This window comes from Macaca thibetana, chromosome 4 (genome assembly GCF_024542745.1).
Source record: "Macaca thibetana thibetana isolate TM-01 chromosome 4, ASM2454274v1, whole genome shotgun sequence".
Lineage (NCBI taxonomy): Eukaryota > Metazoa > Chordata > Mammalia > Primates > Cercopithecidae > Macaca > Macaca thibetana.
In genome coordinates this window covers 26,206,778-26,222,407 of record NC_065581.1, presented here as the reverse complement: position 1 = coordinate 26,222,407, position 15,630 = coordinate 26,206,778, and the positions used below count along the sequence as shown (strand labels likewise).

General features: G+C 42.3%; 3 protein-coding genes across 3 annotated transcripts in view; 1 reads left to right on the top strand and 2 right to left on the bottom strand.

Annotated features, from left to right (window-relative positions):
* The window catches only part of LOC126953332 (uncharacterized), a 37,274-nt gene that overhangs the window by 11,656 nt on the left and 9,988 nt on the right, over positions 1-15,630 (bottom strand). The window contains exons 2-4 of the mRNA XM_050788824.1: positions 13,028-13,117; positions 12,154-12,547; positions 3,781-4,133 (exon numbers count right to left, since the gene is read on the bottom strand). Of these exons, the coding sequence (XP_050644781.1) occupies positions 3,781-4,133; positions 12,154-12,547; positions 13,028-13,117 (837 nt within the window). The remainder of the gene's footprint in view (positions 1-3,780; positions 4,134-12,153; positions 12,548-13,027; positions 13,118-15,630) is intronic.
* Positions 12,034-12,538, bottom strand: LOC126953526 (histone H2A type 1-B). Its single transcript, XM_050788960.1, has one exon. It carries the CDS (start codon positions 12,536-12,538, stop codon positions 12,146-12,148), a length of 393 nt encoding a protein of 130 aa, XP_050644917.1. The 3' UTR covers positions 12,034-12,145.
* LOC126953539 (histone H2B type 1-C/E/F/G/I) lies at positions 12,317-13,323 on the top strand. Its single transcript, XM_050788972.1, has one exon. The coding sequence runs from the start codon at positions 12,870-12,872 to the stop codon at positions 13,248-13,250; it is 381 nt and encodes a 126-aa protein (XP_050644929.1). The 5' UTR covers positions 12,317-12,869; the 3' UTR covers positions 13,251-13,323.

Here is a 15,630-nt window from a genome sequence, read left to right as displayed (position 1 = left end):
CCATTTTATATATATATGCAATTTTTAGTGGTGGCAACTACAAAACAAAAATGAAAAAAGTATTTCAAGTTTGCCTTTCAAATTCCCAAATGTTACATATCAATATTTACTGTTGGCAGGTCGAGTAGGGAGGGTATGGAGAAATAATAAAATGGGATTTCTGAATTGTCTTGAGTTTTACCTATTATCTTTATAATATGAAGAAACTACTGGTTATTCAGAGATTACATACTTATTTTATTTTAATTATAAGTACTTGCAGGCAACTATGTAACTGTGAAATGGATACACACTATAGTGTGCCAACAAGTACATAGACAATATGATCTGACACATGAGTAAGATTTGAGATCTTCCCCAAATAAAATCACAATTTATTTTAAAAACATCTAGTATTATTTACTACTTTCTCAGTGTATGCCTTTGAAGAAAGTTTCTTGTGTATATGTGGTTAAATCAAGGCTATTATTTGAATAGTACACAGTAAGGCTAAAATTTGTGAATGTTAACATCATATTTTACTGTATGTATATGAGTTTCATTTCTGTAAAATTTGCAGTACTAATTATAGTGTAACTTCACAATCATATAAGATCCTGTACATTTCATTTTATTATTATTATTATTATTTTTTGAGATGGAGTCTCGCCCTGTTGCCCAGGCTGGAGTGTGGTGGTGTGTAATCTCAGCTCACTGCAACCTCCGCCTCCTAGGTTCAAAGATTCTTCTGCCTCAGCCTCCCGAGTAGCTGGGATTACAGATGTCTGCCACCACACCCAGCTAATTTTTGTATTTTTAGTAGAGATGGTGTTTCACCATGTTGGCCAGGCTGGTGTTATTAATTTTTTTAAGATGGAATGTTGCTTTGTCACCCAGCCTAGAGTGGAGTGGCGTAGTCTCGGTTCACTGCAGCCCCTGCCTCCTAGGTTTAAGTGATTCTCCTTGCCTCAGCCTCCCAAGTAACTGGGATTACAGGCACGTGCCACTACGCCCGGCTAATTTTTGTATTTTTTTAGTAGAGATTGGGTTTAGCCATGCTGGCCAAGCTGGTCTTGAACTCCTGACCTTAGGTCATCTGCCTGCCTTGGCCTCCCAAAGTGCTAGGATTACAGGCGTGAGCCACCCTGCCTGGCCTAAGACCCTGTACATTTTAAAACATCCATTTATGCTGGGCGTGGTGGCTCGCGCCTGTAATTCCAGCACTTTGGGAGGCCAAGGCGGGCAGATCACTAGGTCAGGAGATCGAGACCATCCTGGCTAACATGGTGAAACCCCGTCTCTACTAAAAATACAAAAAAAATTTTAGCCGGGCGTGGCAGTGAGCGCCTGTGGTCCTAGCTACTCGGGATGCTGAGGCAGGAGAATGGTGTGAACCTAGGAGGCGAAGCTTGCAGTGAGCGGAGATCATGACATTGCACTCCAGCCTGGGTGACAGAGCAAGACTCCGTCTCAAGAAAAAAAAGAAAAAAAAATCCATTTATTTTATTGTATATGAAAAATTTAAACATGTTAGTAGCTATTCCAGGTGATAAAGCCCTCAGGAGTAAGTGATGAGGATTCTGCTGAGGCTTTTTATTTAAAACAGTAATGCCTGGTGGGGAAAGTTTTGGCTCCAGCATTATCTGAAATTTTCTTAGTTTCAGTTTAAATTAGTTTTAGATAATAGATAACTATTGAACTTACATTTTTGGAGACTTCGTAAAATACTGCATGACTTCTGGCCCATTGCGGACACTCAATAAGTGTGGATTTTTCCTATTTAGAAAAACTATATATTAAAATTATAAAAACTTTATCTAATCTTTTATTTTTGTAAATAAGAATTCACTCAATGGTAAATTCTGTTCAGTAATCTTTTATTTTAAATCTCAACTTGACTAAATTTCCAGAGGCTTTGTTTTAGGCAAATGACCATGCTAGGTGTTCTGGTGGATTTAATGATATAAGAAGATGCATTCTGTGCCCACCAAGTCCAAGTCCTCATGTATTGAAGTCCAACAGCTGTAACAGAAATACAGGTTAAAACTTGCTGAGGTAGAATCTTAAAGAAAGTACAGGATACAGGAAACAACATTTAAATAGAGAATGCTTTTATCCAGCATAATATGATGTTCACTATGGTACAAATATCTGACAGCAGTTACCTTAATTATGGATAGTTATACTGTTTTCCTCATACACTGAATCTGTAATTCACAGGACCTACGTCTTTATGTCTGACGGGCTTCCATGAACAAAAATTTCTTCCATAAATCTCCAGGACTTCTTACTATGGCTACCTTGGCCTGCATAGCTATTTACAGCTTTGTCACTAACACATGACTAACCTCTTTCCTTAGTGCAACTTGAGGGAAAACAGCACATTAAAAAAAGTTAATAGAAATTTCTCAATGACAGTGGAAACTACTCCGCCCCATTTCAAAACTGAGGAATTTCCTGAAATGTTTAAATATAAAAAATTCTTCCAAATAGCACGTAGTATCCCATATAGTACATACACCCTTCTGCATTTCCAAATAACAGCCTGTATGATTTCGGAACAGAATTCCTTATTTTCCTTCCCTCCTTCATCTACCAGTTTCGAAGCTGTACCTTTGTATGGAAAGGCAGAATATTTTTCTGTAAGAACTTGGAAGTCGTCAAAGGATTTTCATTTGATGATAAACATGGGGTACTTTCAATGAGATTTCATTAAAACAGGGTATTTACTAAAGTTGAAAAGTTCTTTTAAGATATCAGCTGGAAGGCCGGGCGCGGTGGCTTATGCCTGTAATCCCAGCTACTCCGAAGGCTGAGGTAGGAGCATCGCTTGAATCCGGGAGGAGGAGGTTGCGGTGAGCCGAGATCGCGCCAATGCACTCCAACCTGGGCAACAAGAAACTCCGTCTCAAAAAAAAAAAAAAAAAAAAAAAAAAAAAAAAAGAAAAAGGAAAACAAAAGATATCAGCTAGAAAGTTGAAAAGGCTCATGATTTTTGCATTTTCCTTTCTCACTCAGATATGTCAGACACACCCATCTGCACCTTCGTTGCTTTGACTCCTGCAGTTTAGAACCTAAGCAAGGCTTTCAAGTCTGCAAGAGCTGTGTTAATGCCACGGATCTAGGTGTTCCAGCTAATAACCTTAGCCTTAGACCAGTATCAGGCGCACAGAGAGGGTAACCTTGACCGCACCCAAGGCGCCGACCGTCGCCGGCAAGTAGCTGGGTCTCAAAACACTAGTGGAGTAAGACAGCCTGATGCAGACCAAAAGCGCTGGCCCCTCGGGCAAGTTCAAACAGACATCCGGGAAAGGCAAATCCAAGGAGTTGAAAGCCTATGCAGTTAAGACCTCAAATACAGGCCACCACTTGGAGGAGCCTTAAGAGCCAGAAAACAAGAGAATGGGTTAAGCGGGGGCCAGTTAAGTGGCTAGGAGTTAGAAAAGGAGAGCAAAGTACAAGAAATAAGCAGAGGGCCTGAACAGCAAAACCAAGCCTGCTAAACCAATGGAAAACCCGGGAGGGAGGCGGAGCCCCAGGCAAAATCTGAGGAAGCGCTTGAATTTGGAATTTTAAATTAAGCATTACATTGAGGGGGCTAAATGCCATTATTTCAAAGGTCTGTTTCGATCAGTGCAGTTTCGTGGTCTAATGTGTCTTGAAAGATTACAGCTTTTTTCATGGAGAAAGTGATTGGCTCTGAAAAGAGCCTTTGGGTTGAAGGTTGGCACTCAAAACGATTTACGCTCTCTCGCCACGAATGCGGCGGGCAAGCTGGATGTCCTTAGGCATGATGGTGACGCGTTTGGCATGGATAGCGCACAGGTTGGTGTCCTCAAAAAGCCCCACCAAGTAAGCCTCGCAGGCCTCCTGCAGTGCCATCACAGCGGAACTCTGAAAGCGCAGGTCGGTCTTGAAGTCCTGAGCGATTTCTCGCACCAGGCGCTGAAACGGCAGCTTCCGGATAAGAAGCTCGGTGGACTTCTGGTAGCGACGAATCTCGCGCAAAGCCACGGTACCAGGGCGGTAGCGATGAGGCTTCTTCACGCCACCCGTGGCTGGAGCGCTCTTGCGAGCTGCTTTAGTCGCCAGCTGCTTGCGCGGTGCTTTACCGCCTGTGGATTTACGAGCGGTCTGCTTAGTACGCGCCATACCTCACCTGCAAAGTAAGTGGGTTAGGAAAATTGGTTTACCCCTCTATTTATATAGGAACAGAATCACTCTGATTGGATTGTGGACAATCCCTGTTAGTGATCGGTTGCTAAATTCCGGATGTGCTCGGAGCGATTCACGATTGGTTTATTTTTTCAGTGCAAGATTCTGATTGGTAAATTTGGATAGAGAACTGGCTCCTTTAAACAAGTTGTTTTTTTTGTTACAGGTATCTTTGATGTTTTGCATACAGCATGACCTGCAAAGACATTTATCATTTAACTTAAATGACTGACCTTTTATCCTGTTTAGCTATAAAAAATCGAATGTGTTTGAATTAGAAAATGCTTTAGAATTTTTTTTCAACAATCTCCGCTGCTTTATTCTGCTTAATTTTCCTGAAGTTTTCCCCTTCCCTATCCACTCATTTAAAATCCGTCGTCTAAGTATCTCTCAATGAGTCCTCGTTTCATTAGGGAGTATAGCTAATTCATTCAAACAAGGTTTTCTAAGATACACTGTTTAAACATAAGGAACTTTGTGTTTCATTTGTGTTAGAGTAAAATTCTAACATCTTGGAATCCCTACCTCTGTAATATCAGGTTTGACTCAAATCATTTAACGGTATTATTTTGTTTTGTTGAAATTAAAATGTCCAGACATAATGGCAAGAGCCGTCAAAAAAAGGTATTTTCAGTATAGAATCTTGAAAAAGATGGCGGCGAAGAGAGTCTTAGAAGGTTGTTTCTTTATAAGACAACAATGGCGCAGTTTCTCTAGATCCCTGCGGGAGAGAACTGAGGTGCCCTGAACAATTTAAGACACGTCCAACAGAACTTTTATAGGACTGGACTCACCCAAATAACAGGACTTCTTAACTTGGTTTTCGCTTCCAAACTCAACAGCTCCCAATTACTTTGAAAATGTTAACAAATATTTACTGGAAAAGATTCTTAAGGAATGACATTATAGCCTAACACAGTGTTTTAAATCAACCTATCGGGTTCCCTGTAAGATGTTCTTTTCCTAGCCAATAAAAAGAGCAGTTTGGGAATTCTGAATTTACATACTTTTAATCTATTGGCTACTTTGGTTCAGGCAGAGTTTAGATTTACAAGTTCGCGTTTGTGTAACAGTACATTTCAGAAAGGGATAGTGCGCATGCGCGCCTGTTGCGAGGTCTAGTTTCTTTTTGTTTTTCTTTCCTATTAGGTTTTCTTTCTTATTGGAAAGCTATTTTGTAAAGTGTTGTAGCAGGTCCGCAATGACGCTGGCATGTAGTCCAAGGAGATTGACATCATGAATATGCTGGAGCCCCCCGTCCTCCAGGGAGGGGAGACGGCCAAACCAAATTTCTCGCTGCCCGCAAATGCCTGCGGATGCCTGCAAGCTGGAGGGGGGGAGGAGACAAAGAATGTTTTGTGCATTCCTGTTCATTCCTTGAATTCTGTTAAACCTGCCCTATTTTAGGGCATTCATCAAAATTCTGCTAACCACAGGATTGATACAATTGCACCTTTCAAGTTAGTGTCTATTTTGCAAATTTGAATTATCTTAGGACTCATGGGCAAGTCTTGACTGAAGTTACACGTTGTCACGCGTTTCAGTCTCACATCTGAAATATATATGAGTCCCTTGCTTCTCTCCTTTTCAGAAAAAGAAACTTCTGTACACTTTAAATCATGGTAAAACGGTTAGATATGTTGGCAAAATGGTTTTATAAGAAGCAAGTGAAGAACTGAAATCCTTTTGTACAATATGATCACATATCTGTGGGCTGGGCTGTTTGTTAATGAGAGCTATGCCCTCTCTATGCTTTTCCTCTCCACACTCCCTACATGTCATCTTCTGAGGTCCAAGGCCTGTTTATTGATATTATCTTCTGTTTTCTCATTTTCATTTTACTTTTTTCATTTCTATTATGAGAATGTTAATATCTACAACTAAAAAATGTTTCCAAAATCAAAAGATACACTTTAGGTTAAAGGTTCAAAACACAGTCAGTGAGAACCATTTAGGAAATTCCATCTTTATGCCCCACAGTTTGATTTCCTCCCCAGTGTTCTTAAATCTGTCAATCCGGTGTTTTGCCATCTGAAGCTACCTTCAGTTCCTTTCATAATCCTCATCTCTAAATATGTGTAAAGCTTTATTTTAGAACTCAGTGCAAAGTTTACCTGATTACATAAGAACTTACCAGCTCACTTGTATTAATCAGTAATTTCTATCATTATCTCCATACTTGAACACAATTTCCCGTAGGATCTGTGTTTTGTGATAAAACAGTCAGAAACCAGTTGTGGCTACTGAGCATTTGAAATGTGGCTGTTGCTGCTGAGGACTGACTTTCTTTTTTTTGAGGAGTCTTGCTCTGTCACTCAGGATGGAGTGCAGTGGCATTATTTCAGCACACTATTACCTCCACCTCCTGAGTTTAAGCGATTCTCCTGCCTCAGCCTCCAGAGTAGCTGGAATTAGAGGTGCTGGTCACCACGCCCGGCTTATGTATTTGGGGGGCGGGCGGGGGGGAGATATTTTTAGTAGAAACGGGGTTTCACCATGTTGGCTCAGCTGGTCTGAATCTCCTGACCTTAAGTAACCCGTCCGCCTTGGCCTCCCAAAGTGCTGGGATTACAGCCATGAGTCACCGTGCCAGGCCTGAATTTTTATTGTACTTATTTTTCGTTATTTTATTTCAAAAGCTGATACTCCAGTTATTGGAAAATGTTAGATATGTTTTGAACAATCACATATATGAATTTAATTCTACAGCATTGAAGTTTATGAAATCACAATGAAATTCCATTTACTTCCAACAAACATTTAATACCAAATTTAATAGGATGTCCCTCATATTTAGAAGACTTAAGATTTAAAAAAGAATGTGAAATATTGCATTAATAATGTTTTTATATTGACTATATTTTGAAATAATGATTTTGTATTTTGGGTTAAATATAATAATTGTTAAAATTCTTTTACCAGTTTATTAATTTTTAAAGTGTGCTTACTGGAAAAATCAACATTACATATGCAGCTTGTATTATTCTTTTTTATTTTATTCTTATTTTTTGAGGCAGTGCCTCGCTCTGTCACCCAGGCTGTGGGATTACAGGCACCAGCCACCACGCCCAGCTAATTTTGGTATTTTTAGTAGAGACGGGGTTTCACCATTTTGGCCAGGTTGATCTCGAACTTCTGACCTCAGGTGATCCGCCTGCCTCGGCCTCCCAAAGTGCTGGCATTACAAGCGTGAGCCACCGCATCTGGCCGTGGCTTGTGTTATTCTTTATAAATAGCATTGTTCCAGGATTCTCCATTTCTCTTCTCTGTTTCTTGATTCTTTACCAAATCTTGACAGCATACGCCTTGAAACAATGAGGATATTCAATATACTTATATGAACCCAGTTATAGCATCTGGACTTAATCTACAATAAGTATCTATATCTACATCTACATGTCTATACAGTTGTGTTAGGGAACTAAGGGGGCTTGTTAAACCATTACTCATTGAGGCAAGAAGAGGTGGGTAACTAGCAAAATTATTGATGTTTGAATTTTTCCATGGCAAAATATCAGTAAGTGAACAGTATTAGAAATTCTTTTAGCCAGGCACAGTGGCTCAGGCCTATAACGCCAGTGACCCAGGAGGCTGGGGTAGGAGGATTGCTTGAAGCTAGGAATTTGAGGCTCCAGTGTCATAATTGTGACACTGCACCCCAGTCTGGGCAACAGAGCAAGACCAAAAAATGAAAAAAAAAAAAAAAAAAAAAGAAGAGAAGTATTATATGAATATTTTTCTCTCTATCGTATGTTTTTGAGGGACAGCATCTACAACTGCTAATTCTGGTGTTTAAAAAAAGGGGAAGAGAAATCACTGTGGAAGCACAATGCCATTTCATGAAAAGAAGAAAGTCCAGAAAATAATTTGCCATTCCTGGAAGCTACATAAACTCCAAGAAAGACTCAGATAAGAACATCAGGTCAATTACTTTGAAGTCTAAAAAGAATAAAAAATTAAAGTGTTTATTATTTTATAGGAGCCAAGTCAAGCTCTGAAGCTTTGCTGAAAGATTAGCTTGCAAAAGGCAGATTAACTGTAGAAAAGTTACACAAATTTATTAACGTGTTCAAGGAAGCCTTTAGAATGAAAACACAAAAGATACAAGAAAAAATTGTCCACTTTTATGCTTAGGTTCAACAGCATATGGACAACCTTGTAGAAATTTGATTGGATAAAAAGGGTATGATGTAATGTTAATAAACTGAGTGGAGAAACCCAGCAAGGCTTGTTTATCTAGACTCTTCTTGGCCTCTGTCAACTGAAGAATGAGAAGGTTTATACATTTGCAAAGGAGAGCTTTATTTCTCAAAGTATTGCAGCCTGCAAGGTGGCCATTCTGACAGGCTGAGAAGGGTAGCCTTGGTTTGCTGAGAGACAGGGAGTTGGAGGGAAGGAGGGAGGGATAAAACAGGAATTTTTGAGGAATGGGTGGGCCAAATATACTTATTTAACAGGTTATAGGAGGAGCTATGAATATTCATGAAGGAGACCCAAGCACATGTGTATTAAGTTTACATGTATGTAACATATGTCACATGATCACTTTGGGGTGAAGATTTAACATGTAAATGAGTTATAATTAGGTCCTATATATAAAACTGAAATGTAGGGCAGAAGTCTATGATCCGCATTCTGAGGAGACTGGTCACATTCAGTTGCAGGCCTGCAGTCATTTATCAAGAAACTCTATGGTCCTTAATACCTGTCTTGTCTGGACCACCATGGAGAAGGGTGGAAGGGGCCAGATAAAGTAAGTAAAGGGGCTTTCTGGTGTATTATTCCCTCAAATCGGACTTTGAGAAAATCTAGCAGTGATCAGAAAGGGGAAGAAGGGTATAAACAAACAGGATGTGCAGCCTCCCTCCTGTCATGCCTGGGAACTTAAACTTTTGGGATCGTTTAGCTAAAGGAGGGTCCATTATTCTGTCAAAGGGGTTTAGAATGTTCATTTCATCCCTCACCTCTTTGAACATGCATTCTTTCCTTCTGGGTATTGAGTATGGGACAGCTCCATCTCTGGAATGGGGTGTTATGACCTGCAATTAAACAAGGTGGGTCAAATAATTTCTCTGTGGTCAGTTGTTACACAAAAAGGTGGAAGGGAAGTTAGAGTAATATTTTAAGTTTTTATGGCTGGCTTTGGGGAAAAAGGATTCTGGTTGTCATAAGCCACGCTGGGAAAGAGGAATTTTAGTCTCTATGTCTAGCCTCAGAAGAGAATGGGACTGAGAGACAGGAGGGCAGGAGAAAGTCAGAGAAAAATTTTGCTTTTGAGGTTGCTTCTTTGGCCTTCATTTTGGGGTATTGTTTCTGAGCCCGAATTTGATTAATGAGTAAAGGATGTCAAGGAGTTTTACTATGGGGCTTCATAGACAGTTTTTCTTGCAATTGCTATATTTTTATCTTGTTTTAGTTAAAATGTAGTTTAAGAAAAATCATAAGATTTCTAAGGAAAAATGGGAGGGGACATAATGTGTCCCATTATAAAACATTTATAGTTTTTACAGAGTTTGCAGGGAAATGTGCTTTCATCATCTCACAATTTACTATTGATTAAAGGTATCACACTTCTTGAAGTTACTTCTTGGAGGCTTTTGTCTGGTGATGCAAATAATTTCTGTTATTTGTATCACCAGAAATTATTTTTGATGCTAATTATTTTTGATGCAAATTTTTGTGATGCAAATAATTTCTGTTCAGTGGAACAGATACAACTCCAATTATTTAGGACCCTTGGGTCATTAATTTTTTTTGTAATCTCATTCAGCAACTTTGTCCTAATATTTAAGAAAGGGCAGCTTTTCCCTTAAGTAGCTCAGTGACTTCTGGTAGCGACGGAGTTTGCCATGATTCAGGGCCTGTATCTGAGGGACATCTTCAAGCTGTTGGTGGCCAGAGTGCTCTTTCTGGCTGCCTTGGTGGCCAGCTGCTTAGGAGGCTCTTTGCTACCAGTGGACTTTCGTGTGGTTGGCTTGGTGTAGGCCATGACCTTTCATATCAGATTTACAGATCAGTTCTCTTTTTTTTTTTTTTGTTTTGAGACAGAGTCTCGCGCTGTTGCCCGGGCTGGAGTGCAGTGGCCCGATCTCAGCTCACTGCAAGCTCCGCCTCCCGGGTTTGCGCCATTCTCCTGCCTCAGCCTTCTGAGTAGCTGGGACTACAGGCGCCCGCCACCTCGCCTGGCTAGTTTTTTGTATTTTTTAGTAGAGACGGGGTTTCACTGTGTTAGCCAAGATGGTCTCGATCTCCTGACCTCATGATCCGCCCGTCTCGGCCTCCCAAAGTGCAGGGATTACAGGCTTGAGCCACCGCGCCCAGCCCAGATCAGTTCTCTTTACAGAGCCTGGTGTGATGCAATTAGTTTTGAGATTTTTTTTTGTGGAGCAATGTGACTGGATTTCTACTAAAGTTGAATAATTATGCTTTACAGTGTAGTCCATTTATAAATTTCGGTCATAAAGCTAAGTTTTTGCTGCTGGGTTTTTTTTTTTTTTTCTTTCCTAAACAGGATCTTGCTTTGTCCCCCATAGCTCACTGCAGCTTCGAACTCTTGGGCTCAATCAATCCTTCCCCGCCTACTTCTCCCAAGTACCTAAGATCTCAGACCAAGCCACCATGCCAGGCTAAGTTTTTCCTTTTTTTTTTTTGAGATGACGGAGTCTCCCTCTGTTGCCCAGGCTGGAGTACAATGGCACCATCTCGGCTCACTGCAACCCCCGCCTCCCGGGTTCAAGTGATTCTCCTGCCTTAGCCTCCCGAGTAGCTGGGATTTCAGGAGCCCACTGCCAGGCCCAGCTAATTTTTTTGTATTTTTAGTAGAAACCTAATTTTTAGGTTTTGCCATGTTTGCCAGGCAGGTCTCAAACTCCTGACGTCAAGTGATCTGTCCCCCTCGGCCTCCCACAGTGCTGGGATTACAGGCGTGAGCCACCGGGCAGGGCAGGCTTTTTACTTTTTGTGGAGATGAAGGGGGTGTCTGGCTTTATTGCCCAGCCCGGTCTTGATAACCTAGGCTCAAGCGATTCTTCTGCCTTGGTCTTTCAAATTGCTGGAATTACAGGTCTGAGCGAGGGCGTTAGGCCATTACAGCTTAGTTTCGTTTAGTGTTGACTTTAGAATACTATGTTAATTGCGCTTTTTGAAAAGAGAAACCCAACAAACACAAATCTCACTGGAGGAATGTGGTCTTTTTTTTTTTTTTTTGAGACGTAGTCATGCTCTGTTGCCCAGGCTGGAGTGCAATGGCGTGATCGTGGCTCACTGCAGCCTCTGCCTCCCAGAATCAAGCGCTTCTCCTGCCTCAGCCTCCCAAGTTGCTGGGACTACAGATGACCGCCACCACGCCCGGCTACTTTTTGTATTTTTAGTGGAGACGGGCTTTCATTATGTTGGCCAGGCTGATCTCGAACTCCTGACCTTGTGATCCGCCCGCCTTGGCCTCACAAAGTGCTGGGATTACAGGCACGAGCCACTGAGCCCAGTCGGAATGTAGTCATTTTTAGAACTTAAAAAGCCCGCCCTGAAATGCTAATGGGCAGCTATCCTTCTTTGTTCTCTTACTACTGTATCAATCTTTCAGCCTTTTCTGACAAGTGCACATGAATAAACAGCCTATGTGAAATAATAAAACGTATACACACCATGGACTTATACACAAAATAACGTAGTGACACACCTTGAGGTGTTACAACATCGGTTCCTATTCTTGTGTACCTTTATAAACGCATTTTTACTGCAGACACACCAGTAAGACAAATTAGTGCACGAAATGTGAGCAAGGATTTCAATCATGAACTGACCAGTAACGTTAGAAGCATTCGTAAAACTAGAACAGGGTTTCAGGCATTGTATGTGTATTCCAGCACTTTACAGAAAAAGTAGGTGGCTCTGAAAAGAGCCTTTGGTTTCTGGGACTCGGGGTCACTGATGGACTCGACTAGTAATCATTTCACTTGCCCTTGGCCTTATGGTGGCTCTCCGTCTTCTTAGGCAGCAGCACGGCCTGGATGTTGGGCAGGACACCGCCCTGCGCAATGGTCACGCGACCTAGAAGCTTATTTAGCTCCTCGTCGTTGCGGATGGCTAGCTGCAGGTGGCGCGGGATGATGCGGGTCTTCTTGTTGTCGCGAGCCGCGTTGCCAGCTAGCTCCAAGATCTCAGCGGTCAGATATTCCAGCACCGCCGCCAGGTACACGGGAGCGCCCGCCCCGACTCGTTCGGAATAGTTGCCCTTGCGGAGGAGGCGGTGGACACGGCCGACTGGAAACTGAAGCCCGGCCCTGGAAGAACGCGTTTTAGCCTTTGCCCGAGCTTTGCCGCCTTGCTTTCCACGTCCAGACATAGTGGCTTCCTAGCAGCACAAGAGATAACAACCAACAGGATAAAGAAAAAGAATGTGCTCGATGGAGGAATAAGAAGCTAGTTATAGTCGTCGGTAGAATTGTAAAAGGCGCAGTTTGATTGGTTAAAATTATTCTTTGAAGAAACAACCAATTAGAAAGGAAATAAGGTGAAAGCTATTTTACATGTATGCGTCACTAACACATTGCCCAATCAGTGCTGAATAATTTGAATTCTTTATTTGCATAAAAGACGTATAAAAGGAGAGACTCTAGACACGAGCTGTTATTTAAGTGCTTTCATCCTTACTGTTGTTCTTAATTTCTGACAATATGCCTGAGCCAGCTAAGTCAGCTCCTGCTCCGAAGAAGGGCTCCAAGAAGGCTGTGACCAAGGCGCAAAAGAAGGATGGCAAGAAGCGCAAGCGCAGCCGTAAGGAGAGCTACTCCGTATACGTGTACAAGGTGCTGAAACAGGTTCACCCCGATACCGGCATCTCATCGAAAGCCATGGGCATCATGAATTCCTTTGTAAACGACATCTTCGAGCGCATCGCAGGCGAGGCTTCCCGCCTGGCGCACTACAACAAGCGCTCCACCATCACCTCCAGGGAGATCCAGACGGCCGTGCGACTGCTGCTTCCTGGAGAGCTGGCCAAGCACGCAGTGTCCGAAGGTACTAAGGCTGTCACCAAGTATACAAGCTCCAAGTAAATGTGTGCTTAGGCACTTTAGAACTCAAAGGCTCTTTTCAGAGCCACTCAAGTCTCACATAAAGAGCTTTAATGCTGAATATCGCCGTTTTCTAGGGAATAATTTTTCCAATTTTGTAGTTCCAGCACTTTGGGAGCCCGAGGCGTGTGCGGATCTAGACTAGCCTACCTGACATGGTTAAATCCCGTCTCTACTAAAAATGCAAACAATTTGCTGGGCGTGGGGCAGTTGTCTGTAATCCCAGCTACTTGAGAGGCTGAGGCAGGAGAATTTTGAACCCGGAAGGCGGAGGTTGCAGTGAAACGAGATGGCGCCTTTGCATTCCAGCCTGGGCGATAAGGGCGAGGCTTCGTCTCAAAAAAAAAAAAAAAAAAAAAAAAAGCACGAGATACACGTATTCTGTGTTGGCAAGATCCTGTAATCCTAGCAGTTTGGGAGGCCGATGCATGAGGCTCGATTCAGCTCAGGAGTTAACAGGTTTACCTGGTAATATACTGAGAACTCATCTCTGCAAAAAATGAAACTAACCGGTTGTGACTCGTTGCGTCTGTACTATCACTCGGTAGGCTGAGGACGTAGGATAGCTTAAACTGGAGCTACAGGCTGCAGGAAGATGTGATCACGCCACTGCAATTCCAGCCTGGGCGACACTGGTAGGGGTAGGAACAGTACTCTTTGGGTCCCTGAAGATCACCTGACAAGTTTGACTCTTCTGAGCATTCTGTTGTGGAGTTTGTTGTGGAGGGACTACCATGGGCATTGGCAATGTAAAGTTGAGCTAAAAATCTCGTTTTGGGCCGGGTGCGGTGGCTCACGCCCGTAATCCCAGCACTTTGGGAGGCCGAGGTGGGCGAATCACGAGGTCAGGAGATCGAGACCATCCTGGCTAACATTGAAACCCCGTCTCTACCAAAAAAATACAAACAAAATTAGTCGGGCGTGGTGGCACTTGCCTGTACTTACAGCTACTCCGGAGGCTGAGGCTGGAGAATCCCTTGAACCCGCGAGGCGGAGGTTGCAGTGAGCCGAGATCGCGCCACTGCACTCCATCCTGGGCGACAGAGCTAGACTCTGTGTATATAAATATATAAATATATACATATATAAAAATATATACATATAAATATATACATATATAAATATATATACTATATATAAAAATATATATATAAATATACATACATATACCTTTGAACCCCGGAGGCGAGCCTGGTGGATCACTTGAGGTCAGGGGTTCAAAAACAGCCTGACCCACATGGTGAAACCCCGTGTCTACTAAAAATACAAAATTAGCCGGGTGTGGTGGCGCATGCTTGTAACCCCAGCTACTACGGAGACTGAGGCAGGAGAATCGCTTGAATCCGGGAAGCGGAGGTTGCAGTGAGAAGATCGCGCCATTTCACTGCAGCCTGGGCAACAGAGGGAGACTCCGTCTCAAACACAGAAACCATTAGTTTATACTCATTAATCAAATTTCTAAAATGGGACCAAAAAAAAAAAAAAAAGATCGCTACTCCATAGTACTCCATGAGCAACCTCAGGTTTCTGAAAACGACAACATAGCACTCCAAAGTATGGTGCCTTGACACAGTGAACATTCTAAGAAATTAGTAGAACAACATAGACAGGAATGTTCTTATGACCTTCCTCTGAAGCAGGTCTTAAGACCTTCCTGTGAGTCTTGCAGAGTATGAGAGGAATCGGAACAAATAGACATTGCTCGATTTCTCCTTGTTTATTATCCTTGGCTCATATTATTTTTGTCTCGTTATATTTCTGCATGACTCTCTACTCTTCATCAAACCTAGTGCAAAAACACTCAGGTTTAACCCCTTCTTCAGGTCTTTATTTCCTTATGTCATGTAAAACTTTATATTAAATGTATATGTTTTTCTCTTGGCCAGGCGCCGTGGCTCACGCCGGTAATCCCAGCACTTTGGGAGGCCGAGGCGGACGGATCACGAGGTCAGGGGATTGAGATCATCCTGGCTAACACGGTGAAACCCCGTCTCTACTGAAAATACAAAAAAAATTAGCGGGGAACAGGCGCCTGTGGTCCCAGCTACTCCGGAGGCTGATGCTGGAGAATGGCGTGAACCTGGGAGGTGGAGCTTGCTGTGAGCCAAGATCGCGCCACTGCACTCCAGCCTGGGCGACAGAGCAAGACTCCGTCTCAAAAAATAAACAAATAAATAAATTTAAAAAATAAATGTGTATGTTTTTCTCTTGTTAATCTGTATTTTGTTTCAGGGCCCCAGCCAATGAACATAAGATGGGTAAAAGGAAACACTCTTTCCTCCCCTACAACACACACTAGGGGTGGATGTGCATCTGTGTTCTGTGTGTTTGTCTTTGTGGAGTACAAAAGCTGGCATAACAT

What these genes read in the sequence shown, in the direction of transcription:
- LOC126953539 (XM_050788972.1), top strand. Translation starts at nt 12,870, where the DNA reads ATGCCTGAGCCAGCTAAGTCAGCTCCTGCTCCGAAGAAGGGCTCCAAG.
- LOC126953526 (XM_050788960.1), bottom strand. Translation starts at nt 12,538, where the DNA reads ATGTCTGGACGTGGAAAGCAAGGCGGCAAAGCTCGGGCAAAGGCTAAA.